This window comes from Argiope bruennichi, chromosome X2 (assembly GCF_947563725.1).
Source record: "Argiope bruennichi chromosome X2, qqArgBrue1.1, whole genome shotgun sequence".
NCBI classification, from domain to species: Eukaryota; Metazoa; Arthropoda; class Arachnida; order Araneae; family Araneidae; genus Argiope; species Argiope bruennichi.
This window is the reverse complement of record NC_079163.1, coordinates 129,767,639-129,794,054: the sequence shown is the minus strand read 5'-3', so window position 1 is coordinate 129,794,054 and position 26,416 is coordinate 129,767,639. Positions and strand designations below refer to the sequence as shown.

Here is a 26,416-nt window from a genome sequence, read left to right as displayed (position 1 = left end):
TATAATAAGCATTTAGTTAAGATAGCATCTACACTTCTTGCTTAATTGATATCATATTTGTATCCTATGAATAGGAAAAATCACCAAGTACCTGAATATCTGCATGTGAAGTTCAAAAATAATTTCACTCTATGTTTTCTTTTCTCTTAAAATACAAGAGCAATGCCTTGGATAAAAAGAATTTGAGTCCTCGGTATTTGATTTGATTTCTCTACTTAGTGCAGTTTTAGGTAGTAAACTTAAAGTTTAAGCTTCTTAATACATTTTAAACATTCATAAGGTTATTCAAACATTTTGAATAGTAAAAGGATGTTTTATAATTTAAAAAAAGGCATAGACAAATTATTTTTCTTCAGAGAGCAGACACTAAAAAAAGAAGCTAATGATTACATAACACAGGGTAGAATCATTTGGACACTTAATAGTTGACAATAAACCCAACCTTTTTGGAAGAGAAAAGATCCATCAGCGCTTCGTGATTCATACATTTTTATTTACCAAAGAAGATGAGTCTTTAGGAGAAATACTTATCTGAAAAAAAAAAAAACGCAATAAATTTAATAAAAACATTTAAAAACATACTTTTATTAATGTACTAAAAAGTGGAATTTTACATTTTATTCCTTTTCTGCTTTTCAGTACTGAAAATATTAGAGAATATTAACAGCAATTTTTTCTCAAAACGCTAACAGGTGGTACCACTGCTATAGAAATAAATTATTAATAAAAATTAGTCCATTAACTGAAAATATTAAAATAGTGTATTGTCAACAATAACACATAAATATGCAAAATTTTAGAACTGTAACATGTAAAGAAACGAGTAAAAATCCGATTACGAAATTCAATATTTACAAATAAGAAACAAGTCAAATTTAAGTGATAAAAATATAATTAATCCAAACTGAGAACTCTGCTCATTGAGATTTCTTATGGCAGGAATATTAATCAAATTCTAAGGCATTAGCATTTTGCCAGAAACAAGTTTAGTAAATTCAAGATATTTATTTAATAAGAAAAGGATATTACACTAACTTTAACTTTTAGAATAGTTTATTTTTCCTCTCTTTATTTTTTTTTTTTTTTTTTTTTTTTTTTTTGCCCGATTTTATTTGACAGTGGCGGATTTAAGTATTTTACACTAGGCAGTACTTACTAAGAAACGCCCTTCTGATTTATAGGTCAATCTATTATAGTTCAACATTTAAACATATTTTTAATCTATTATCTTGCTGAAAATTTGTTTTAGTTTAAATGTTTATTTTAATAGTTCCTTTAAAATTTATTTTTATTTCTTTAATATAATTCATGACTACAGGGCATTTTCTTTTACACACAATCATATTTAAACAAAATATTCTTTCAGTTAAAATCATATCCATTCGATAAGATTTATAGGAGATTGCTGGCCCAGGTACTGCTTGAACGTTCCGTCCTTGTCTAAATAGATGCTCGGTGTTTATAAATATTATAAAATTAAGTAAGCGCAATGAATTAAATATGAACCTACCCAACTCATTCGGGAAAGTGTAAATATTAGGGAAGAATGGAAAAAACTGACCACTTTCAGAAAAACTATTTTTTTTCTATATTTATAAGATATAAAAATTATAAATCAGGGGGCTAATTGGTTTTATAGTTTCTTACACGTTATTCAAATATGTTAACAAAGCTTAAACCATTTTGAACATAATTTAAAAATGAATTTTCAAAAGTTTTACATAATAGCGTGAGTGCCCCAGTACTATGCTATCCTGCCATACTTGTGATGACATGACGCCAACCTCTTGCAAGCTATAAACAGCGTACTTCAAATAAAATTGTATGTAATAAATAACATTCAATTTAAACTTATATTACTTTATAATTCAAATGATTTTTGTAAATATAATCAGAAACTAAATGCTTTCCATGTTCCTTAAATATGCCACCTATATATTATGGATAGATTGCAATTTTTAATACTTATCAGTAATTGTTATTATTTTGTCAAAGGTTGCATTAGGTTGCATTTCTGCAGAATCAAATTCGCTACAATCTGCATTAATCCACTTGCACTTAAAATGATGCTTGATTTTTAATTCTTCGGTCAGTTTAAGGCTATGTGTCTCAGATATTTGATGATTATGCCATAGAAAATTTGGCTAATATGAGAAGCCTGTCGGTTAACATTTTTTCCTGATATTGCGTAAAAAGTGAAACTCACCTATTCTAGGGTTTGAAACAATACTATTTTTCAATATACCTTAGGAATATTAAACAGTAAGCACGTACTTTTCCTTATTCCCTTGGCTTTCTTTAACCTTATCATGAGTCTATTTTGCTTCTTCAGTAGTCCTTTTATTTATGCGAGGCATCTGTAAAGATAAATAAAAAACATTTGAGATCAATAGATTTATTGGTTTCTACTAGATTTGATTGGTTTAAGATCCATAGATTTATTGTTGGGAAATTTTTAATCAAATTCTCATCAAATCACAGATCTGATGGCGCCATTACCTCGGCAAAGAATATGAAGGACGATTCTAATTCCCAACAATATGAAGACACTCATTCACACAGATTATGACACAGGAATATTGATAAATATTGAATGTGTGTGCCTACTAATCATGGCTACAAAGTAGCAAAGAAATACATGGTCTTCTATTTATGCATAAGTTAGATATTATAAGGAAACAACAAAAAGTGATATTTTCATGAATAACGAATGCACTTCACTTGATGCTACTCCGTCCCTAGAATGTGGAAGTATCGGTTCTAGTTTACTGCTTACCTAACATTAACCCGCCAGTCCCTCTGCCTCTCCTCTCCTAATATTTTACACATTCATGAAATTCGGTTGAAAATTTATTGATTTGCCCAATAGGCTAATAACAATTTTTTAATACATATGATAGCTCAACTCAGCGGATTTAGGTTGGCGGAAATCCATCGCTGAATTATATTCCTTAAAGCATGTCAAAAAGCGTTACACATTTTTCGGTTCGTGTCAATACAATATATTTAGCTATATTTTTGGCCACGAATTTGAGTTCATTCAAAAATCATTTTCGAATACCAGCATTCCTCCGAAAATAAGAAATATTATACTGTTCAAGAGCACAGAACAAGTTATTTATTCATTGAAACTATAAATAGTATTCTTTTTAACACAACATTTATTATCAATTAGATTAATTAAATTTATCACATAATTGATATTCATATGCTATTGAAGCTAGTTGCATACACAGATTCAACTTATGTTTAAAATATTAAACTCCCATACATAGATAATCCTAATATATAAAATTTTCTTCAGGAGCATTGGATTTTCATTAGAAAATCAGATTCTGGATATTGAATAAAATTCCCATAAAAAGATAAAATATTGCTTTGTATGTCAATAGATTAAATAATAATTCAGTACCTATCTTAATTTATGGTGTTCAAATAATTTTTATATATGAACAAAAACTTAATTGTGCCTAAACACCCAATGATTAGGACATATTGGACAATATGTTTGATCAAGATGACAAAGATGAATTATTAAAAAAAAAAAAAAAAATTCAAACTGCCTGACAGAGCTTGAGATTTTTATTTAACGTTCATATATATATATATATATATATATATATATATATATATATATATATATATATATATATATATATATATATATATATATATATATATATATATATATATATATATATATATATATATATATATAGAGAGAGAGAGAGAGAGAGAGAGAGAGGGGGGGGGATATAGATATTCCCATCAAATTTGAAAATTGCGTGCATATTTGTACATTTTTAACATAAATTTCTTTTGACAGTTTTAGTTTCTTATGTTTCTATTAACATTAGAAATTAATAATTAATAGCTTTTTCTAATAAGGAAATGCTGGAAAATTTATCAAAATTTTTTATATTACATTTTTTTGCAAGAAACTTTTAGTTCGATGTATAAAAGTTCATGGATATTTAATTTACCTCTTTCATTAAAAGGTAAAACACATAAAAATAGAAAGTTAAAAGTCAGAAATCATGATCAACTAGAAAATGTAGATTTCTCATTAAATGTTAAAAATATTGAAATTCTCGTGTTTTTGTTATCTTGCTTATAAGAGTGGAATCTGAATAATCAGATTCCACTTTCTCATATTCGGAAGATTTCAGCTAAGAAATGATTTAAGGTATTTACATTCTTTTATGATGATAAAAAACTAGAAGCCAAGAAATGCTGTCACGTAACGTGGGCGTTCCCTAGCATACCCGTCAGCATGGAAAAATTTCCTATTCTTTTGTTACCTATGCATATAAAAGTCTAAGCTAAGCAATCCAAATCACATTCTTTGATTCACTCCATCATAGCCTTTTCGGTTCTCTTTGCATCTGAATTTGTACGATGCCTGTTTCAAAATGTGCCTGGGTACCTTTGATTTCTTTGCTGGGACTTTTCACTCTCGGTGGTGCAGCTCAAGGTGAGTACTTAAATTAAAAACCTTATTTTTCATTACAGACACAACTTTAATGAAAATCATAGTAAAATCATGATTCTCGAATAACTTTTTACCATTCATTGTTTATACATTTACAAACATAATTTTTGAAAAAAAAAACTGTTAGTATATTTTGTAAGGAGCTTCTCCAACTATCTTTGTTTCACGAAATTTGGAGTCTTTGAAACTTCTTCAAATCCTGACAAACTTGGGCATAGAGCAGTTTCATTTTTAGCGCAAAGAAACAAATTTATATTTGAAACCAATATTTTTTCAAAATATCTCATCATAATTAAAAGCATCTATCTTCATTAGATATATTTCAGATCTTTAACGCTTTAGCCAAAATTCTTAAAAATCAATTATATAACGTAAATAGCAATCTGATTCTGTGAAAAATACAGCACGGCAGATATTTAAGCCAGATATAATTCTTGGAAGGGAAAAAAAATTTGTTTCGTCATAGCATGATATATGTGTCTCTCCATATACGAGGTACTCTACTCACATACTCATAGACTCCCTCCCCCCAAAAAAACTTAAACATGCATCATACTAGATAATAAATAAGATTATATTTCGAACATTACTGTTTTCGAAACTTTGCGTGAATTATTTATAAACCCATAACCCTGCCATCTTTAAAGAACCAAAAATTTAAGAGAACCCGAGAAATATATCTAAACGAATGTAACAAATAAATTTAACAATTGGTTCACCAAGGTTTTTTTTATTATGTCTTTATAAGGGTCCGTCTCATTCCTATTAGATGTTAATGTAAGATTCGTTTTCGTTTTTCACTTCTTAATGTCTACTACATTTTTTCAAATAATTTGTAAACCATGAAGTTATGTAATCAAGCAGTTCTTAAAGACTAATTTTATTAGAAATTTTTGTAATTTTTTTAGTATTTTTGCTGAAATAGCATTTTTTTTATTTTTTATTTTGCAATATAGACTAGAAAGGACATGTTAAATAAGCTTTCTAAGAAAATTGAGAATACTTCTGCAAAAATTAGCTTTTCTAGTTATTTTAAACAGTAATAATTTTTTTATATATTTGATTACACGTTCTGGACTTAAAAAAAAGTTTTCAAACATCGATTTTTTTTCCAGATATAAAATTTATTTGAACTACAAAAGTCGTTTGTTAAGTTTGAACATTAGTTCTTATTTTTTGAGTATTTTGCTGCTGTTGTAAGTACCTACATGTTTATGCAAACGGGTTGGATGTCGAGCAGCAGCGATAAAAGATGACAGAATAAAAGTAATTGTTCCTTCAAGTCCTCACACTTATTGGCGATAGAAATATCTCATGTACGAAATAAATATCCTTCCAATATTCCAAATTCTTCTAAGTATTTAAAAAATAATAAAATAAATAATGATACGAAATAATCTCAAACGATTATATGAAAAAACAATTACTTTTTTTGCCCAAATAATATATAAAAAACTATATCATAAGGCTCCATTAGCAATTTTGACTTGTTAAAAAAGGAGGTTCGCATGCTTGCACGTAAACCTCGTAAGGAACTTCGCTAATTCTGACTAAGTTGTCCATCGCTTTGACTTAGTTGTTTTTCAGATCACAGAGCATCCTCTGTTTACACTTAGTTGTACTACATTTCCATTGTTGAAAACTTTTATTCCACTGGAAATTAAATTAAATTATCTTGCATTTTTTTACATCCTTAACAGTAAAAGTGCTGTAATATGGGGACAAGGGTGGCGGCACATATGTCAACCTCGATATCTGCGAATTCATAATAAAATGTACAGCTCACTGCAACTTTCTGTAAAATTTTAAAGTAATATTTTTTAAAACTATTATTTAAATGGCAAAGATTTCTTTCGGTTTCTCTGTGTAAATACTTTTTCATTGCTTTTATCCACTACAATTAAAAAATGCACTCAAAAATTCATTCCTGTAATTTTTGACGAAAATGTGATTTGATCTGCTTTCTTAGAGATTTAAACTTTCTTTTGGTATAAAAATTACAGACAAAGCCTTGAAAATACAACTAAATCATTAATGTTTCTAAAGTTGATATAAAATATTAGAAAAAATTTCGTATAAATTGAATTTTCTGGCATTTACTTTAAATTTTATTGACATAAAATCATTACAAAAAAAACCCTTAAAGTAAGCCTGAGTTTTCTGTCTTTCTTGTATACTTTAAAACAGTTTTTTTTTTTGTAGCCAGTGCGATTAGAAAAATATTAAAAGGCACTAAATTTTTATTTTTATCAATTTCTTATGTATGCAAATGCAAAAAAATAAAGAGCTAAAGTTGAATATTACAAATGTTTTTCTGCATGGAGTAATTTATGTGATCATCCTAAAACTATTTTTAAAAATTTTAATTTTGAAACCTTTTACTATGAAATATCTGGTTATGCATCGATTAATTGTGAGAATTTTTCAAACCCAGTTTTACATTCCTCAACTGCTTTCCAGTAGATTTAACGATCTCGAGTCTTAAACAGAACTATGATTATTGTACTCCAAAATAGTTATCTACATCAGAAAATATAGACTGCTATTACTGTTTAATCAAATAATATTAGGAAAAAGTTAGAAGTCTTTCATAAGTGTAGTCCTCGAATTCGTCCATAGAGACTTGAATGAACTCGAGAATTTCCCCAACGAAATCTTCGCTTTAAATTCACTTTCAAAGTCTTGGACGAAATTAATTTTTTGTGTTGCATGAGTGTTTTGGCTGGATTATGGAAAGTATTTCAATTCTCTTGATTATTCGTTTCATTTTATTATATTTATACAAAATAAAAAAAATGATTATTTACTTCTATTAAACTTCTTTCATTTAATTATCACAAATACTTTTTTTCTTATATGGAAAAGTCCCAATTTGTTTACATCATACATGCATACAGTGAATGAGCTATAATTAATCTATGCATTTCATTTATAATAAACTCCTAGTGAAATTTCTAATTTCAGAACGAGTTCCTAGCCGACCGAACGGTGCCAACATTCTCGTTCCTGTTGGACGCCAGTTAAATCCGATTTATCAATCATCCATTGAGAAAAATGGAGTACCATCGAAATTCTATGGCGTCCGAGACGAAAATGAGATTCCTAGCCCTTATGAATTTGGGTTCTCCATGAACGATGGAAATGGAACCGCCCAACATCGCCAAGAAATTCGTTTAGAAAATGGAGACATCAAAGGCAGCTATGGATACGTTGATCCATTCGGAGTCTACAGGAAAGTGGAATATTATACAGATGCATCCGGTTATCATGCTAAAGTCACATCTAACGAACCAGGACTTGATAACAAAAACAGTGCCAATGCAATCTTCGTTGTTGAAAATCCACCTGCAGTTGCAGAAAAGCAATATCCGGTAGTTTTAATTCCAGCAAAAACAGTTGCTTGATTCAAGGAAACATTTGAACCTGAAAATTAAATAAAGAGTTTTGTTGGCTGCGCGTGTTCGTTTACTTATAAAATTCCTTTGCATTAAAATAATATACGTTAACTGATAATGTTCTTATACCTTTGATTTAATTGATATATATGTTAATGAATTTAGGATATATAGTAAGCCACCATTTGAGAAAATATTAATACCCATTTAAAGAAAATTTAATAATTGCATGATACTTGAATTTGGGTAATATTAAATAGAAAGCCAGGCATTCATGATTTTTAAAAGGTATTTTGTCAAAGGTAAAAATATTTTTAGTGGATTCTGCCATTTAATTTTGAAACTAAGCGAATTAAGCAAATAGATTACTTCGACTTCATTTAAAGTTCTGGGCACAACAATAACTGTTTTAGCGACCATTTCTTAATTTTCAGCTTCTGAAATAATTTGATCAAAATGAAAAGAAATCGCATAAAAGAACTTGCAATTATGTAAAAGTTTTCAATTATGTTAAGACTGTATTTATATACTTACGCTCTTGGGATATAGAAATAATACTTAAGGAGAGTTTACTAATTAGCTGTCTTTCATAAATTGAGAAAAAAAATAGTATTTAAAATAATATTATTTGTAAAAATATCATGTACGATTATTTATAAAATACCTTTCCTTTACCTTTAACTAAACATAATAGATACTAGATGACAATTTTCTTACACTGAGGGGTGAAATCAAGTATGTTGATTATAGAATATATATAGCATGCTACCATTTGAGAAACAGTTAATAAATAGGTAAAGAAAATTTATTAACTATACGATATCCGACTTTGGGAAATTTAAATAGAAACCAAAAACGATCAACATTAAAAAAGTATTGAAATATTCAGTCCATTCTTTTATGCTTATTTACCTGGAACCAAGCGTGTAAAAGAAATGAATTATTTTGGTTCTATTTATAACTATGTGCATTGTAATAATTATTATGCTGACAATAGGATATCTTATCAGTAGTATAGTATGTCATCTTCTGGACTATTTGTCAAAAACATGTCATTTTCTGGACTACATCGCGTAAGTTTCTGCAAATGCAGTTGAAGCATTTGTTGCCCACATCGCGTTTGTTTCTGCAAATGCAGTTGAAGCATTTTTTGCCTACATCGCGTTTGTTGCGACTGCTGCGCACATCGCATATGTTTCTTACATTTCAATCGAAGCGTCTGCTTCTGCTTGAATGATAATTTTTAGATATGTCTTCTCTTATATGAGCTGTATGCAATTTATTTATATTCGCTTATCTCTCCCAACCCAACCGACCTTCCTGTTTCTGTTCACATGTTTTTATCATACTTCTATTTTTAAGGATCTACACCCTTTGAATGTAAGTCCATTTCCAACGTTTTGAGTAAGTGAATGAATTTCTTGCGTAAGTTTCAAACACACTTTTATAGTTTCAATAGATGCATTCGTTCTAGGATTAGATGGCTTGGATGGTTAAAGCAACACTTTCCAAACCATCTGATCTTTTAGAACAACGCGGTTCGAATGTTGTATGTGATTTTGGTGGTAATTAACGGTAACCACTATACGGTTTTGTAATAGTCGTTACATTTCAGAAACTATAAAAGTTCGAGTACAAATCAATTACTTTTAGTTTTATGAAAGTTTTTGCGTTGTAAAAATATCTTTAAAAATGCTGAGACATCCAAGCACATGTTTAATCATTGGACAAAGTCAATCTGGTAAAACATCATTGGTGCGGAAAATTTTAAAAAAACAATATATATGATAAGGGCTTAAATAAAATAAAATGGTGTTATGCATATAGTTCTGCTTGGTTTCTTAAAGAACCAGGCGTTGAATTTTTTCATGGTCTGCCCGAAGACTACACAGGAACTGATCTGATAATAATAGATGATTTTATGCATCATTTAAATGATAAAATCGCAGAATTATTTACTGCAGTTTCACACCACTGTAATATGAGTGTAATTTTAATTTTACAAAATTTATTTCCTAAATGCAAAGTTATGCGAGATATTAGCTTGAACTCGCACTATATAATGTTATTTAAAAATTCAAGAGATATGAGCCAAATCCATTGCTTTGGTAGGCAACTGTATCCAGGAAATTCTAAATTTCTGGTGGATGCATATAAAAAGGCGACAGAGAAACCCTTTACTTATTTAGTAGTTGATCTCCATCCCCTAACGAGAGAGGAATACAGATTGCGTGACGGTTTGTTTCCTGATAGTAGTGGTGTATATTGGGTATATAGACCAAAATGATGAAACACTTGAAGAAGAACTATTCATTTTTACATTTATTATCAGTAGTTTCTCCAAAACAAAGAAGATCATTGCTGCAACATGCAGACAAATCCCAAATACTGTCAATATGTGAAATTTGTTTGAACGTGCTTGCAGGCAACATTCCTCTAAATGTAAAAAAAAATTGCAAAATATAAAAAAAGTATCAGAAAAATTGCTGATCGATCAACTTGTATTAAACAAAAGAAAAAACTTTTGGTGAATCAAAACGGAGGATTTTTGCCTCTAATACTTCCAGCGGCTGTTTCAGCATTAGCTGGAATGGTAGGTCGAGCTATCGGTAACAGGATTTGAGATAAGAAAATAAATACAAAATACATATGAAACAGAACAATTCTAGTTTTATTTTTCGCTTCTTGAAAGCATATATAAAGGAGATCCTTCACTTTATGCTTCATTAATACAAAAACATTGACCAGAAAATTCTGATCAATCATCAGTATATTTTTATCATTAAATTTATCTGTATTTGCATCTGTTGTAGCTAGAGTGACCCGTCATGCAGCCTGTAATAGCATTTGAAATTTTAAAAAGAAGAACATGGCTAAAAAAATGGCTTTGGTTCCTCCTGAGTTATTAGCTGCATACCATCGCCCAAAAGTGCTCGAATCAGAGTTGGAACAAAATATATTGAAATTACTCGATGAATCTGAATTACCTAATGACCAACGAGCGAAACTATTATCTCAGTTAATTATGAGATATCAAAGGACGATACGAGAACCACCACCACCCATTCCAGTTAGCATAACCAAACAATCTACATCAAAATTAGATGAAGAAAGGCCAATTGAACGTGATGATGATGATGAAATAATGCGAGATATCAGATATACAGTTCCTCGCACTTATGAAAAATATATACCGGCAATTGTAGAAAAACTCAAAACGCGGCTGTATCATTGGAACGAATATGGAGAAATGACAGAAAACGGAGTTCCTATAAAAGGCTCGAAAATTGTAGATTTGTTCTCGTATGTGATGAGAAATTCGAAAAAACAAGAGAAACCGCAACACCTTGAAAGATTTGTGAGAGCAATTAAAGAAGTTAATGTACCTCATTCGTGGATATCGAACAAAAACGTCTTAAGTCAATTGAAACTTCCCCTTTCATTTTCCGACGACATCGACCAGAGCGAAAGAGAAGACAATAGTTACAAGTCTTCAACCCCAATTTTTAACCGCCGACGATCTCGATCAGCAAGCGAGAGACCTCTTGTACGAGAAGCAGAACCACCATGGAAAATGCGAAGTCAAACCATCAACAACTGGATCGAATATTAAGTAACATTTACTATGATATAAAGCACCCAGCTTCGTTTGGAGGAGTTGCAAGACTTTCAAAGGCTTCGAACGTGACACCACAGAAAACAAAGGAATGGTTTATGACGCAAGATGTATATACCCTTCACAAACCTATACGTTTGAGATTTAAGAGAAGGCAAGTACTATCGTATGGCATAGGAGACTTGATGCAATGTGATTTAGTGGATGTTTCGAAATACTCTAAATTTAATAAAGGATTTAAATATATTTTAACTGCAATCGATGTTTTTTCAAAATATGCTTATGCAATACCCTTGAAAAACAAAATAGCACATTCTTTGGTAGAAGCTTTTAAGAAATTGTTTAAAAAAGTGAAAAACAAAATTCGAAACCTACAAACAGATCAGGGAACCGAATTTTATAACAAATCAGTACAAGAACTATTTAAAAAACAAGGTGTAAACCATTACAGTTCTCACAGCGAATATAAAGCAAGCGTTATTGAAAGATTTAACCGCGCTCTAAAAAACAAATTATTTCGTATTTTTACTCATAGAAGTTCCTATAAATACACAGACATTTTAGATCATGTATTAAAGTCTTACAACAACAGCGTTCATTGCAGTACTGGATTCGCACCCTCTCAAGTAAGAGAAGAGCACCAGTCTCCAATTTTTAACAAATTATACCATTCAAAACGCGAAGTTCAATATAAATTTAATATAGGAGATCAGGTTAGAATTTCTAAAATTACTAAAACGTTCCGTAGAGGATTTTTACCCAATTGGTCTGATGAGGTTTTTAGTATACAAAAAAGATTTCCTTCAAATCCACCTACTTACATTCTGCAAGACTTGAGAAACGAATTAGTGAAAGGGCGATTTTATGAGAAGGAATTGCAGAAAGTGATAAAAACAGCTAGTGATTTTTGGAGAATAGAAAAAATTTTGAAAAGCAGAGGCACCGGAAAAAAGAAAGAGCGTTTCGTTAAGTGGAAAGGATTTGATAAACGTTTCAATTCTTGGATAAAAGCAGAATGGATGACGTAAAAGAGTTCTACGTCACTTTACCAAGTGATTCAAGTATGAATTATTTCCCCTCAAATACACAATCATCTTACAGAACGAAATTATCAGCTCCAATAATCTTAAATGGTGAATGGGAAGTGGCATTATCTGAAATATCAATTCCTCACAATTGGTTTAATATCACTGCAAATCATAATAATTTCTATACGATACTGTACGAAAAAGAAGAGGTTGTCGTTATGGACAAGTTTGAACAAGAAATAAAAATCACTTATAAGTCAGAGAGTGTTGATGCATTTTGGTTTACTCTGAATGGAAAAATCGTAGAAACGATTGGTGAAACTAAAATAAAGTTTGAATACGATGCGCATGCTGCAACGGTCGCAGCCCACATTCGAAAAGGATTGGAATTGTATGTTGCGAAAGAATCGAAATTGTTATATATGCTACATTTACCTAACGAAGAAACAATTTTGAGCACTTCGAGGATTTATCAATTTCGCATCTCTCAACAATCTCCCGTAGAAATAGTGGTGAAAATAGTTGATTCGACTCCTAGAAGCGTTCTCGAAATAGAAATTGAAATGTCTGCAATGTTTGGAAGGATGACTATTCACAAGCCTAGAGTTTTGTTTGAAATATTAAACAGACATCTAGCAGCGAGAAATATAGACGAGCTCATAAAATTTGAATACGATCGACATAAATTAGAGGTTTCTATCATTTTATCGAAATATGTCGAAATGCATATAGAAAAGTCTTCAGGATCTTCACTGCTACGCAAACTGAATCTCCAAGAGAATACTGTTATTAAGCAAACGCAGAAACTGAGAGTTAATTATTTAGCTCATGTGAACAGTAACGATTCTTTTAAAGTGTTCATTCAAGAATATCCTTCTTTTGTGAAATCCATTAAACATTCGAAAGATTTAGTTATTAAGCCAGGAATATACAAAACGCCTTCGAATTTACTCAACTCATTTGAGTACATCCAACTATCACTCTTAGAAAACTCGAAAACCAAGCTTCACGTCCCTGACTACTATGAAGTAAAATTCGCAAAAGCTCTAGCGGAATTGCTGGGTTTTGATAAAACTTCATTTAAAAGCGGGAACTACGAATCCAAGTATTCACTTGATATAAGTGGTGGAATAACAGAAATATTCATTTATAGCGATCTAGTGCAATCACATCACGTAGGAGACTCCTTCGCTCCTCTCCTACGAATCATCCCTTGCATTAACGAGAAAGAAGATCAAATAGTAAAATACTATGATAGACCTCTATACTTTCCTGTGCGAAAAACATTTATAGAAACAATCCAAATTGAACTGAAAACAAGCTTTGCTACTGATATAACAATAAATGGCGGAAAAACATATGCCATACTTCCGTTTCGACGCAAACCTATAAATTAGCAGCTTTTTCTACGGACTTTTCATACATTACCAGGATTACACAAAATGCAGTTGGACACTAGAAACTGTGAGAAGTACTATCGTCTCCAACAAATTGGAGGAAATGCTTATTTCACTGGAGGGCCCTATCAGCGTGGTTATGGGATATTTGGTGATTTGAGACGTTTCATAACTCCTCTAGCAATAAGAGCAGGAAAATATTTAGGCGATCAGTTACTGAGAACCAGTAAGAATGTTCTAACAGATGTAACAGAGGGCGCATCGTTCAAAGATTCTGCTCGACATCGATTAAGAGAAACCTCAAGTCGCATTAAAGATGACTTCTTTCAAAAACTTCAGCATGGAAAGGGTATAAAAAGAAAACGTTCATTGAAAAAAACACAGTCAAGAGGTAAAACTCGACCTAGTAAAAAGCGAAAAGAAATAGAGGACATTTTTACATGATGGAAAATACTGTCTGTCTAAAGAGTGAGCTTGATTTATTTTCGAACGTTCCTGTTCAACTTGCAATCGATTCATCGGCTTTCACTGAGATTCAACTTGTTGCTTCGCTATCAGACACTTCACCTATAGAATTTTTTATTAGTGGAAATGGAGATCAATATCTCGATTTAGCACATACAATCTTACATTTGCAAATTAAAGTCGTCAAGAAAAATGGGGGAAATCTTGCGACCACAGATCAAGTTGCCCCAATAAATTATATTCTAAACACTCTCTTCTCAGAATTAAGTGTATTTTTAAACGATCGTCAGGTCTCTAACCAAGTGAATTTTTCTTATCGTGCGTTTTTAGATGCTTTATTATTTTCGTCAAAATCTGCTCAAGAAGCAATGTTAACCTCTGCATTATTCTACAAAGATACTTCAGGTCAATTTAATACAATGGGCCTAAATTCAACTAATTTAGGTTTCAGAGAACGCCAAAAGTTAGCAGCAGAATCGAAAGCATTAGATCTAATAGGCCCTCTCCATATGGACATTGCAAGTCAACCGCGGTTGCTACCAAATGGTGTAGATGTGAGAATTCGATTACTCAAACACAAGTCAGAATTTGCTTTAATGTCTAACAGTCCTGATTGTAAAATTGTTTTACAATCAGCAAGTCTTTTTGTTCGAAAGGTGAATGTTGCACCTTCGATAATTATCGCCCAAGAAAAAGCGCTAGAACATGGCTCGATGAAATTACCAATAAGGCGTGTTGATGTTCGAACATTTTCTTTAGCAAATGGCCTTCAAAGTATTACAATATCTAATGCATTTATTGGCCCTCTTCCTTACAGAATTATTTGTGGCTTTGTGGCAAATGATGCTTTAAACGGAAATCTAGCAAAAAATCCTTTCAATTTTTCACATTACTCTTTGAGTTATCTAAGCATATCGGATGGAAATAAAATGTATCCAGCAAAGCCATACAATCCTGATTTTGCATCAGACTCCTATGCCCGCAGCTACTTAAGTCTTTTCACTAACTTAAATTGTTATCACAATTTTCAAAATATCAACATAAACTATATAGAATATAAAAATGGTTATGCATTACATGCAATCGATTTAACACCTGATTTCGCATCTAATGAGTCACATACTAGTGTTAACAAAAGCGGGAATATTTCAATTGACCTCAAATTCAAAGAAGCACTCTCAGAGACTGTTAGTTTGGTAGTTTATTCAGAATTCCGAAACACTATAGAAATTGATCGATCGCGAAGCGTGTTAATCGACTACTAAAAATGGATACCATAACAATTTGTCGTTTAGCATGTAGTGATCCTATGGTAAAACGAGAATTTGGTGGTGTATATGCATCTGATTCTTTACCTTTAGTAAAAGGTAATTTTGCTTCATTCGTTATTAACTTAGATGCTAAAACTCAACCAGGGAGCCATTGGGTTTGTGCATATTTCAGAGGTGGAACAGTTTATTATTTTGATAGTTATGGCATTCCACCAGTTCAAAAACATATCGTTGAATTCTTAAAGAGAAATGCCAACACTATACTTTTCAACAAAATATGTTATCAAGATGCTGATACGTTTACATGCGGCCATTTCTGTTTATATTTCCTCTATATATTTTCTAGACACATGTCACTGAACTCACTAAGCTTTCAAGATAAACAGAAAAACGAAATGGTTGTGAAACGCTTTGTACAGCAAAAACTGAAACTACACCCATGTTGTCATTTATCGCACTATTTCCAAAAATGCAAACCTATGAGCCATATGAATAAATTAAATCTCTGATGTCATAAAAAACAAACCAAAACTTACAATACTATGCTATAAAAGAAATTTGGAACGGTAGTTTTCTCAGTGTACTACTAGACACAAAGCCTTACGAACTCTATAACGATGGGGAGAAACGATTTCGATTGGGTTGAGTTTTCTAAAAACACAACTCTCACAGAGGAGGTTATGAGATCATTGCAAAATGAATTGGATTTTTCTATCTTATCTCAATATCAAAACTTTCCGAAGAGTTTATGGAAGAGTTCAGAGAAAAACTTGACTTTGACAAGCTATGTAGATACCAAAAATTATCGGAATCTTTTCTCAGACGATGTTTGGAGAGAGGAGATCCAATAAACCTAGCATTAATTTCAGAATTCCAATCTCTATCTACAAACTTTATGCTCGACTTCAGGAGAGATCTGGACTGGAAACGAATCTCACAATTTCAAGTTTTGACTGAAGGATTTATCATTGATCATAATGATGTTTTGGATATGAGTTTGGTGTCGAGATATCAAGATCTTAGCGAAAATACTATTCACTCCTGAGTGATATTTTGGATTGGGATATGCTCTTGAAATACAAATCCATTCCCGGCTCACTGCTTTCAAAGCATATTGACAAAAATACGCAATGCGATTCTTTGGATTTGTCACAATTACACGAAGGCGTGATTAATAATGTATTTAAGAGAATGGTTCTGATGTATCTCCAGAAAATATGTTCAAAAACTTGAAAAAAAAATCTATGGAGAAATGAAATATATATATATATATTCTTTAAAGAATGTGTATGAGAAAAGGTACATTTATGAAAATTACGAACCTTTTCGATTCAGATGAGCTTGAACCATGGAGAAATACGGATATATGATTTGCGACGTCTGCTCTGTGCAAGAATATATATACATTCATTCTACGTTATTTAACTCTTTAGTTGAATGTATAAAATATGTTATTACACAACAATCACTAGATTTTTCAAAAAAAGTTATTTATTTCCAAGTGTTAAATAATTCTGAAATTATTCACTACATTCACAGAGATAGTTCTTCAGATCAGTTTGGATTTTGTCAACTACATCGAACAGATCCTATCGAGAAATTCAACGTACATTCAACAATAAAGAATCTCTTCGATACAATTTTGGAATGTATATTGATAGCGAAAGAACAAAAATTTGATGAAGTGGAAACTAATCCAAGGTTTCAATTTGGATATTTTAAATTATTGAATGATGATGAAGTGGTTCAACTGTTACATATTTTGTAAAAGTGAAGATTTTATATGTGTTATTTCTGTGAAAATTAGTCGAATGAGATGTTAAATTTATCCCAATTTTGTGAAAGGAAAATTTTGTACATTTTATTTCTCTGTAAAATATTATCCAATATTCTGTATACGATATTGTATATATGTAAATTATGCTACTGTAAAATTGTTTGCGAATAAAAAATTATTTATGAAAAAATGTGTGTTTCTTTGGCGTTTTAGCTTTTCTTCCTTTCTGTTGTGTATACATCACTTACATTCTATAAATGGTGAAAATACTTCTTTAGAGTTTATTTTAAGTCGAAGATATTATGTTCGATGTTACTGATAAATGAATAAAAATATCTTGGCTTCAGAGGTTGGTTATCTGATTTCATGAATAAGTATTTTTATTCTGAAAAAAGGAGAGACTTATTTTGCATGGAATACTCAGAAATCTGAACAGAATTTGGTATATAAACCTAGAGAAAGTTTGATATTCATAGAGAAGAAACCAACTAGATCCATTGATGTCTCCATACATCTTATCTATCGAGAAAATTTTTATTTTAACTACAAGTCTTACTCTATTTGCTAGTGGAGTCTATTTACTGAAAGTTGGCTTTTCTTCCTAAGTGAGTATTATAATTCTAAAATTTCTTAAGCAAAACTTTAACAATTTAATGAAAATGAATGTATCCTTTTTGAAAGAAAAACTTATGAGTTTTATTTTTTTCTGTTAGGTAAAGATAAAGTTTATTTTGCTAAGCTTGATTCTTCTACTTTGAAGATGAATTCATACCATGGTGAGAAACGTCCTAATACCTTCGTACACATTTGATTTAATATTTTGCTTTACAATATCTCAATTAATATAAATAATAATCTTATTGAATTTTCTACCATTAAATTTGATATAATTTTTGAATGCAACAAAAACTTTTAAAACAATTAGTGATTGTTTAAAACTTTTAATTGCAAACCATAGATATCAATTTCTTAAAATGTAAGCACTTAAATATTTGTGGTATAGATAAAACTAAGGATTTTTTTTCCTATGTTTAACTAACTCTTTTTTACATTAAAAGTTAAAATTATCTTTTTGTCTTATATACATCTCTTCCTTTTCTCAAGAGATGGAAGGAATGCTGAAAAACAAGAAAAGGAAGAACAAAGAACATGAAGCTGAGAAGAGTAAAAAGAAATCGCAGATGGTATCCTTATCGTGCGAGTCTTCCGCATCATCTTTCGACACTCCACCAACTGAGCCAAAATTCGATGTGGATCTATCAGAAGATGGTAATTTTTCTTCTTCTATGCCCGAGTTCTCCGTTCATCTTGGTCGTGGTTACATCTTAACGATGAAAGAATACCAGAGTAGTAAATACATGTGCTTTTCAAGAGAAACCAACGGTCGTATAACTAACAGATTCAACTTACCAGCTAGCTTGAAAGATAACCTAAAAGAAGCCATCAAATTAGCTGCAGACCATGCATCGAAGTACAACTGAGAAACAAGTGTTTCAAACAGTCATATTCTAAAGTAAGATGTTTTACTTAAAGGAACATGCATTCCAAAATTTTCTTGAAAGCTATCGAAAAGATTTGCTTGTATATTTAGATCCATTAGTTGCTCTATCAGATAATGAAACAGACATTTTTGAGCTACTTTCTGGTTCTAATTTTTCTCATCGATTACGTTTTGTTATATGCATGGGAATAAATTTTTTTAAATTTGATGATAATGATAACATTAAAGAGCAGTTTTTTTATTTCTCATCTTATTGTCAGAGATCACTTTCGAATTTAGATTTAGGTAAAAATATATCAGAAGCATTTGAAAAAATTCTCTCCTCAATTGAAACTTTTATCAAATTTGGAAGTGGCTGGATAATCGATAATATCAAATTTATTGATGTTCATATTGGATATTACGATCCGTTAAACGGTGGATGTTTTATATCGCTCCCAAAATGTCTTAAATTAAAAAAATGTATTTTAAATATAAATAACTGTGATGATAAATGCTTTCTTTACTGCATAATTGCTAGATTATTTCCAGCAAAATACAATAAAAACAGTCCAGCTTCTTACAGAAAACATCTAAAATATTTAAATTTTTCCTTCTTGAAATTTCCTGTGGCACTTAATCAAATACAAATGTTTGAAGAAAAAAATAATATTAGCATTAATGTTTACGGGTTTGAGAAAAATATCTTTCCAATTTATTTGACTAAAAGAAAGTTAAGAAAGGAAGTTGACTTATTGCTATATAAAAAGCATTACTTTTTAATTACAAATTTTAACAGATTATTGCATGAAAAAAATAGTTGCAGTTTTTACTGTAAGAATTGTTTATTGAGTTTCAGAAGAAAAGAAACACTCGAATCCCACCAAATGTTCTGTTTGTTAAACAAACCTCAGAAATTGCAAATGCCTTCTTTAAATAATAATACTCTAAAATTCAACTCGTACCAAAAAATGTTCAAAGATCCCTTTTGCATTTATGCAGACTTTGAATGTCTTACAACACAAATACATACTTCTTTACCAAGAAAAGATAGAAGTTTTAGCGTCAGAACCCAAAAGCATGAGCCAATTTGTTATGCACTTTTCGTCATTGATGAAAACAGCAAAATTGTTTTTCACAATTATTATCGTGGAACAGATTGCGTTGAAAATTTTTTGGAATGTCTAAAATACCTTGAAACAATGATTTTAAAGTTTATGGAGAAAAATATCCCCTTTACGAAATCGGATTCAATACAACCTAAAAAATGTCACTTATGTCAAAAAGATTTTAAAGCAACTGATATAATTGCCCTTAACCATTGTCACTATTCAGGAAAATTTTTAGGTTTCGCACACAGTGTACCATGTAACTTAAATTATAAATATTCCCATTTAATACCAATTGTTTTACATAATTTTACTAATTACGATTGCCCTTTAATTTTCAAAAAAATTTCACAGAGATTCGGAAAAAAGATTAAAGTTATACCAATAAACAAAGAAAAATTTATAACTTTCACTATAGGAAATTTAAAGTTTCTAGATAGTTACCATTTTCTGAGTTCATCTCTGTCTAAGCTAACAAATAATTTAAAAGAATCAAATTATGATTTCCCTATTTTCAGAGAATACTTTTATGGAATAAAGCATGCTGATCTTTTGCTAAGAAAAGCGATTTTTCCGTATGATTACTTTAATAATATTGAAGTTTTAGTCGAGAAAAAGCTTCCTCCAAAACATTACTTTTATAATAATTTAAATGGAGAAGATATATCAGATGAGGATTATTTTCATGCTCTAAATGTATGGAAGAAATTCAGATGTTACATGTTTGAAGATTACCTTAAACTCTATTTATTTGTGGATTGTTTGTTGTTGGCAGATATCTTCAATAACTTTAGAGATATAACTTATCGTATGTATCACTTAGAAGCTTTACAATTTATATCAGCACCAGATTTAACATGGAGTGCTGGCCTGAAAATGACAGATGCGCATCTTGAACTTTTAACAGACGTGGATATGTACTTAATGCTTGAAAGGGGAATTAGAGGAGGAATTTGTTTTATTGGTAAAAGATATTCCAAATGTAATAACCCATATGTGCCTGAAACTTATAATCATAACGAACCTCATAAATACATTATTTCAGTTGATGTTAATAATTTATATGGTTTTTCCATGACTGCTAATCTACCATTTTCTAATTTTAAGTGGTTAAATCATGAAGAAATAGATAAATTAGATATAATGAGCATTACTCCTGATGCTGAAACAGGGTATATTATGGAGGTTGACTTAGATTATCCTAAAAATTTACGTGACATGCATGATGATTTCCCCCTAGCCGTTGAACACTTAAATATATCTTATGAAAATTTATCCCCATATCAAAAGCAAGCATTAGAAAAAAATAATTTTAAGTTTAATTGTAAAACTAAAAAGCTAACACCTAATTTATTTAATAAGCGTCATTATGTAACTCATTACCTAAATTTACAATTTTATATAAAGCAAGGATTAAAACTAAAAAAAGTTCACCGAGTCATGTCTTTTCGACAGCGGGATTGGTTAAAATCTTATGTAGAATTTAATACATTGAAAAGAAAAGAATCTAAAAATGAGTTTGACAAATCTTTTTTCAAATTAATGATTAATAGTTTTTTCGGTCGTAGCTGCATGAACGTCAGAAAACAAATAGATGTTAAAATAGGTGTAACTAAACGCGAATGCATAAACCAGTTATCTAGCTCTTCTTTGGAGTATTTTTCCATAATAAACGAGAACTGTGTTTTGTTCAAAAAAAGGAAGATAAATTTATTCTTAAATAAACCAATTTACATAGGATTTACAGTTTTAGAACTGTCTAAACTTTATATGTATAAATTATATTATGAAGTATTCAAAGAAAACTATGGTGAAAACGTTACCCTTTTGTATATGGATACAGATTCATTCACATTAGAAATTAAATGTGAAGATATTTATAAGGATTTAGAAAATAAGTTACCTCCAATTTTTGATTTTTCTAACTATGATAAAAGCCATGAACTACATAATACATTTAATGAAAATAAACTAGGTTTCTTTAAAGATGAAACAAAAGGAGTACCAATTAAGGAAGTTTGCAGTTTAAAACCAAAAATGTATTCTTATTTTTTCGGTGACAATTGCAAAAGGACCGCTAAGGGAATCAAAAGATCTGAGGTTAAAAAAATAAATCATGATATGTACGTGAATGTTTTAAAAAATATGTCAAATGAAAGATGTTATCAACATCAGATTTTAAGTCGAAATCATGAAATCAGTACTAATGTTGTGAATAAAAAATCTCTCTGTTCTTTTTATGATAAAAAATTTATATTGGAAAATGGAGTTGATTGTATCTCATATGGACACTATTCTCTATCAAATGATGATAGAAACTGTTGAGGGAAACTGTAAATAAAACTAATGTGTTAATGAATTTCGTAAAACAATTTGTCTTTTTCTTGCTCAATAAATATTTTTCTTTTCCTTTTTCAATGTTGTCTCTTTATTTCAGTGACTATTACTTATCCACTCTCTTCATTTTTTTTAATCTAAATCACTAGGTAGACTCAGTTTCATTTATCAGTTGTTTCAACATATTTCTTCTAAACCATTTATGAAATTTTTTTAATTAAAGATTACTTCCACAAATTTTAACATATTTAGCCATATATAAAATTTTTGCAATAGAGATGAATTTCTGCTTTTTTATAGAAAAACTGCCAGAACTGAAAAAGAAAAATATCCACAGAAGTTTATATAAACCTGAATTAAATCAGTCGGCAAATCACAGACCGAAATGAAAAGTGAAGAACTTATGGACATTTTCTTAGCAGGCTATTTTTCTTTAAATTAAACCTTTGTAAAGATTCATTTAATAAAAGTTTGCCTCAGAATACTATCGAATTTTTTATTTGTATGCTTTGAAATATATTCATATAAAAGATTAATATTATTCAAAATAATACAAAAAGAATATAAACACTTACTTATTCAATTTGCTTCCAAAACAGATGAATCATTCATGCTTTACACTAAGAAATAATCTTTAGTACTAACACGATATCAAAATCTGAAGCGGATATATGAATGGATATTTTACAAGTGCTCTGACGCCTTACCATAAAAATAATAAGAAGATAAGTAATTTCCTGTTCAAGCGCGCTTTTCCTGCTTCTGAAGGTTCAGAGTGGATAAAAACAGCTTTTATAAAAAGACAATGTGAAAAGACCTATGTTTTTAACTGAAAAAGCAATATTTCTTTTTTTTTTTTTACGTTTGTATAAATAATTTCAAATGCATGAAATATTTTATTAAAACAAGATTTTCTCTTTTAATATGACAGATATGATACTAACACACTGATTTCATAAAAAAAAAAATAAGATACGCTAAAATCATAAAATATAAATAAGTACGGTTAGTAGAATCATCCAATGTTTTGAAATTAAGGTGTAGTGAAACTAAAATGCGGTAGACTCATTTACTTCGGTGTGAGAAGTAGACACTTCGATTCCAATGTAAGAAACATATGCGATGTGCGCAGCAGTCGCAACAAACGCGATGTAGGCAAAAAATGCTTCAAATGCATTTGCAGAAACAAACGCGATGTGGGCAACAAATGCTTCAACTGTATTTGCAGAAACTTACGCGATGTAGTCCAGAAAATGACATGTTTTTGACAAATAGTCCAGAAGATGACATACTATACTACTCTTATCTGTCAATTTGTCAAAAAATTAGATCAAAATGCTAAGCATTTCGTATACGAAACTTGCAACTGCGGAAAAGTTTTCAATCATGTTAGAACTATAATCTATTTTTAGGTTCTTGGGCTATATAAATAAAACTTAGGGGAAATTTATCAATAAATTGTCTGATTTCCACAGAATAAGCAAAAGAAAAAAAAATGCATTTAACATTAAGAAGATTATTTATACTTTTTTAAAAATCTTGATTCTTGTTTTCATTTTAACTTGGAACCAAATGGGCAAAACAAAGACGTTACATCTGTTATGTTTACAAATCTATGTATTACAATAGATATTACTGTAGATATTCTTAACTGAAAGTTTCAGACCTTTTTAGTACAAAATATAAAACAAAAACATTTTTGAAAAGTTTCAAATCATTCGTGACTTTGCACATCAGTTTCATGTTATTGATAGGCATACAATTATAAATAATGTTAATTGAAAGAAAAACTGTTTCATTTATTTATATAAGGAACACAGTAACGAGTACAGAAATCTGTAGAGGTAGAATTGAAAGAAGGGAGAAAAAACTAGATGTGTGGTGGTATGTAGATTATTATGATCTGTGCAGGAAGCAACAGGACGAATGTTGTTGGAAACATTTCTTTTAATAATCACATTCACACACTTAAAACAAGCACAAACACAAAACATTCACGCGCGCGACTTCACAGTTCAGCGTCACATCTCATTCTTATTACAATCGCAATGTACTATGGGATGACATATGGGATGGCCTAACCAGGCATCGCCATCTAGTATCCAAAAGGGAAGGTAAGAGTAATGCAACTGTTACATCCTCCCCCTCTGGCTCCGACGACGTCTCGGCAAGGAGACAGAATTTGAATTGTCTGGAAGTCTATTGGTTCCTGAGGAAAGGGAATTAAGTTTTGGTGGTCGGCCTCTTTTGCGAATCGGATGCAGTGGTGTATCCGCTTCCATGTTTCGACTGTACGAACGTAGAGCTGAGGTATGATATGTTCCTAAGGAGGTGGATGGATCATTTGGGCTAGCAATTTCATAGGTAGTTGGAGAACGCTGCGTTAATATGATGTATGGACCATCTCGACGTGGTGCAAATTTCGACGTTTTACGTTTAAATTTGTTACTAATGGGATGTGATGTTACCCAAACCTTATCACTCGGAGAATAAAATACTTGCTTCCTGTTTTTGTCGTAATATATCTTCCTTCTGTCTTGTTTCATTTCTATTCGTTCCCTTAATTCGTTCATGATGTTTGCAAACCTTTTAAGATAAGGCGTTATCTCAGGTACAAAATTGTCATTCTCGACAACTGCTTTGAAATCTCGTACAACATCATCAACAGTCCTTAATTCTCTTCCGAATTGGAGGAATGCAGGTGTATGGCCAGTGGTATCACAAACTGAGGTGTTCATGGCGAAACGAATCATTGGTAACTTCGAATGCCAGTTTCCGTGATCATCTCCAACCAATATGGCCAGTCGAGGCTTTAAATCTCTATTCTTTCGCTCTACAGGATTTGATTGAGGAAAATAAACAGGAATGAGATTTTGGCTAATGTTGAGGGTGCAACACACCTGTTGAAGAACAGCACTGACGAATTGAGACCCATTGTCGCTAATGATTCGTCTGGGAATTCCATATCTCAGGAATATCTCCTCAATGAGTGTAATGGCGCACTCACTAGCAGTTGCTTGAGATAGTGGAAATAGTTCAACCCATCGGGTTGCACAATCCTCAATAATAAATATCCATTGCTTACCATTTTCAGTCTTTGGCAATGGACCAAAAAGATCGATCGAGATTATCTCAAATCTTTGAGAATAGACTGGGGTTCGCAGTAAACCAGCTGGCTTCTGGTTGTTTGCTTTATATCTGCTGCATTCTGGACAATTTTTTACATAATCATTTATGTATTTTCTCATACCAGTCCAATAGTAACGCTTAGCAATTCTTTGAAAAGTACCTTCTTCTCCATAATGACCGGCCATCGGATCATCATGGTGTTTTTCCATTATAGAATCACGTTCTGAAGAAGGAATTACCAGTTGTGCCTCTTCGGAATCAGCATCTGGCAAATATCTGTAAAGGACACCTTGATTCATTAAGAACCCACGTTCTGTCCAGTTGGCATAATCTTCTGTTTTCTGAGTAGATTCGAAACTGTCAATAATCTTTTTCAGATTTTCATCAGCAAGTTGAGCTTCACGCATATCTTTAGCACTTCTGACAGGCAGGTCAGCAATGGCTATGTTACACACTTCATAAGGAGTTTCTTTCTCATCACATATAGGTCTACTGAGCATGTCTGCAACTACATTGGCTTTTCCAGCAACATACGAAACTTTCAGGTTGAAAGCTTGAATTTCTAAAGCCCATCGAGCAAGTCGACCCGTCGGAGACTTTAAAGTTAAGAGCCATCGTAAAGGTTGGTGGTCGGATGCCACAGTGATTTCAGAACCTTCTAAATACCCACGAAATTTCTTTAAAGCCCAAACAACAGCCAGTGCTTCCCGTTCTGTTGTTGAATAATTGCGTTCTGCTTGAGTGAGCAGTCGACTTGCATATTCGATTGGATGTTCTTCTGAACCGGTACCCTGAAGTAAAACAGATCCAAGTGCATAGTGGCTTGCGTCAGTCCGGATAATGTATGGCTTGGTGCCATTAGCTTGCTTCAACACTGGGGGTGTTGTAAGGCACTTTTTAAGGGTTTCGAATGCGGTCTG

General features: G+C 31.2%; 2 protein-coding genes and 1 long non-coding RNA gene across 3 annotated transcripts; 2 read left to right on the top strand and 1 right to left on the bottom strand.

Annotated features, from left to right (window-relative positions):
* Positions 1 to 292: 292 nt before the first annotated feature.
* On the bottom strand, positions 293 to 23,063 carry LOC129961027 (uncharacterized). Its single transcript, XR_008783748.1, has 3 exons — positions 22,943 to 23,063; positions 2,275 to 2,357; positions 293 to 531 (listed from the first exon to the last, which is right to left on the bottom strand). It is a non-coding gene; the product is annotated as an uncharacterized LOC129961027 (long non-coding RNA).
* Positions 4,367 to 7,897, top strand: LOC129961026 (cuticle protein 14-like). Its single transcript, XM_056074818.1, has 2 exons — positions 4,367 to 4,474; positions 7,457 to 7,897. Exons 1-2 carry the CDS (start codon positions 4,399 to 4,401, stop codon positions 7,894 to 7,896), a joined length of 516 nt encoding a protein of 171 aa, XP_055930793.1. The 5' UTR covers positions 4,367 to 4,398; the 3' UTR covers position 7,897.
* LOC129961025 (uncharacterized) lies at positions 18,960 to 22,392 on the top strand. The gene has a single exon (XM_056074817.1). It carries the CDS (start codon positions 18,960 to 18,962, stop codon positions 22,353 to 22,355), a length of 3,396 nt encoding a protein of 1,131 aa, XP_055930792.1. The 3' UTR covers positions 22,356 to 22,392.
* Positions 23,064 to 26,416: the final 3,353 nt, after the last annotated feature.

Coding starts and splice junctions, on each gene's coding strand:
- LOC129961026 (XM_056074818.1), top strand. CDS start 4,399: ATGCCTGTTTCAAAATGTGCCTGGGTACCTTTGATTTCTTTGCTGGGA. Junction 4,475..7,456: donor TCTCGGTGGTGCAGCTCAAG/GTGAGTACTTAA, acceptor TTCTAATTTCAG/AACGAGTTCCTAGCCGACCG.
- LOC129961025 (XM_056074817.1), top strand. CDS start 18,960: ATGTTTTACTTAAAGGAACATGCATTCCAAAATTTTCTTGAAAGCTAT.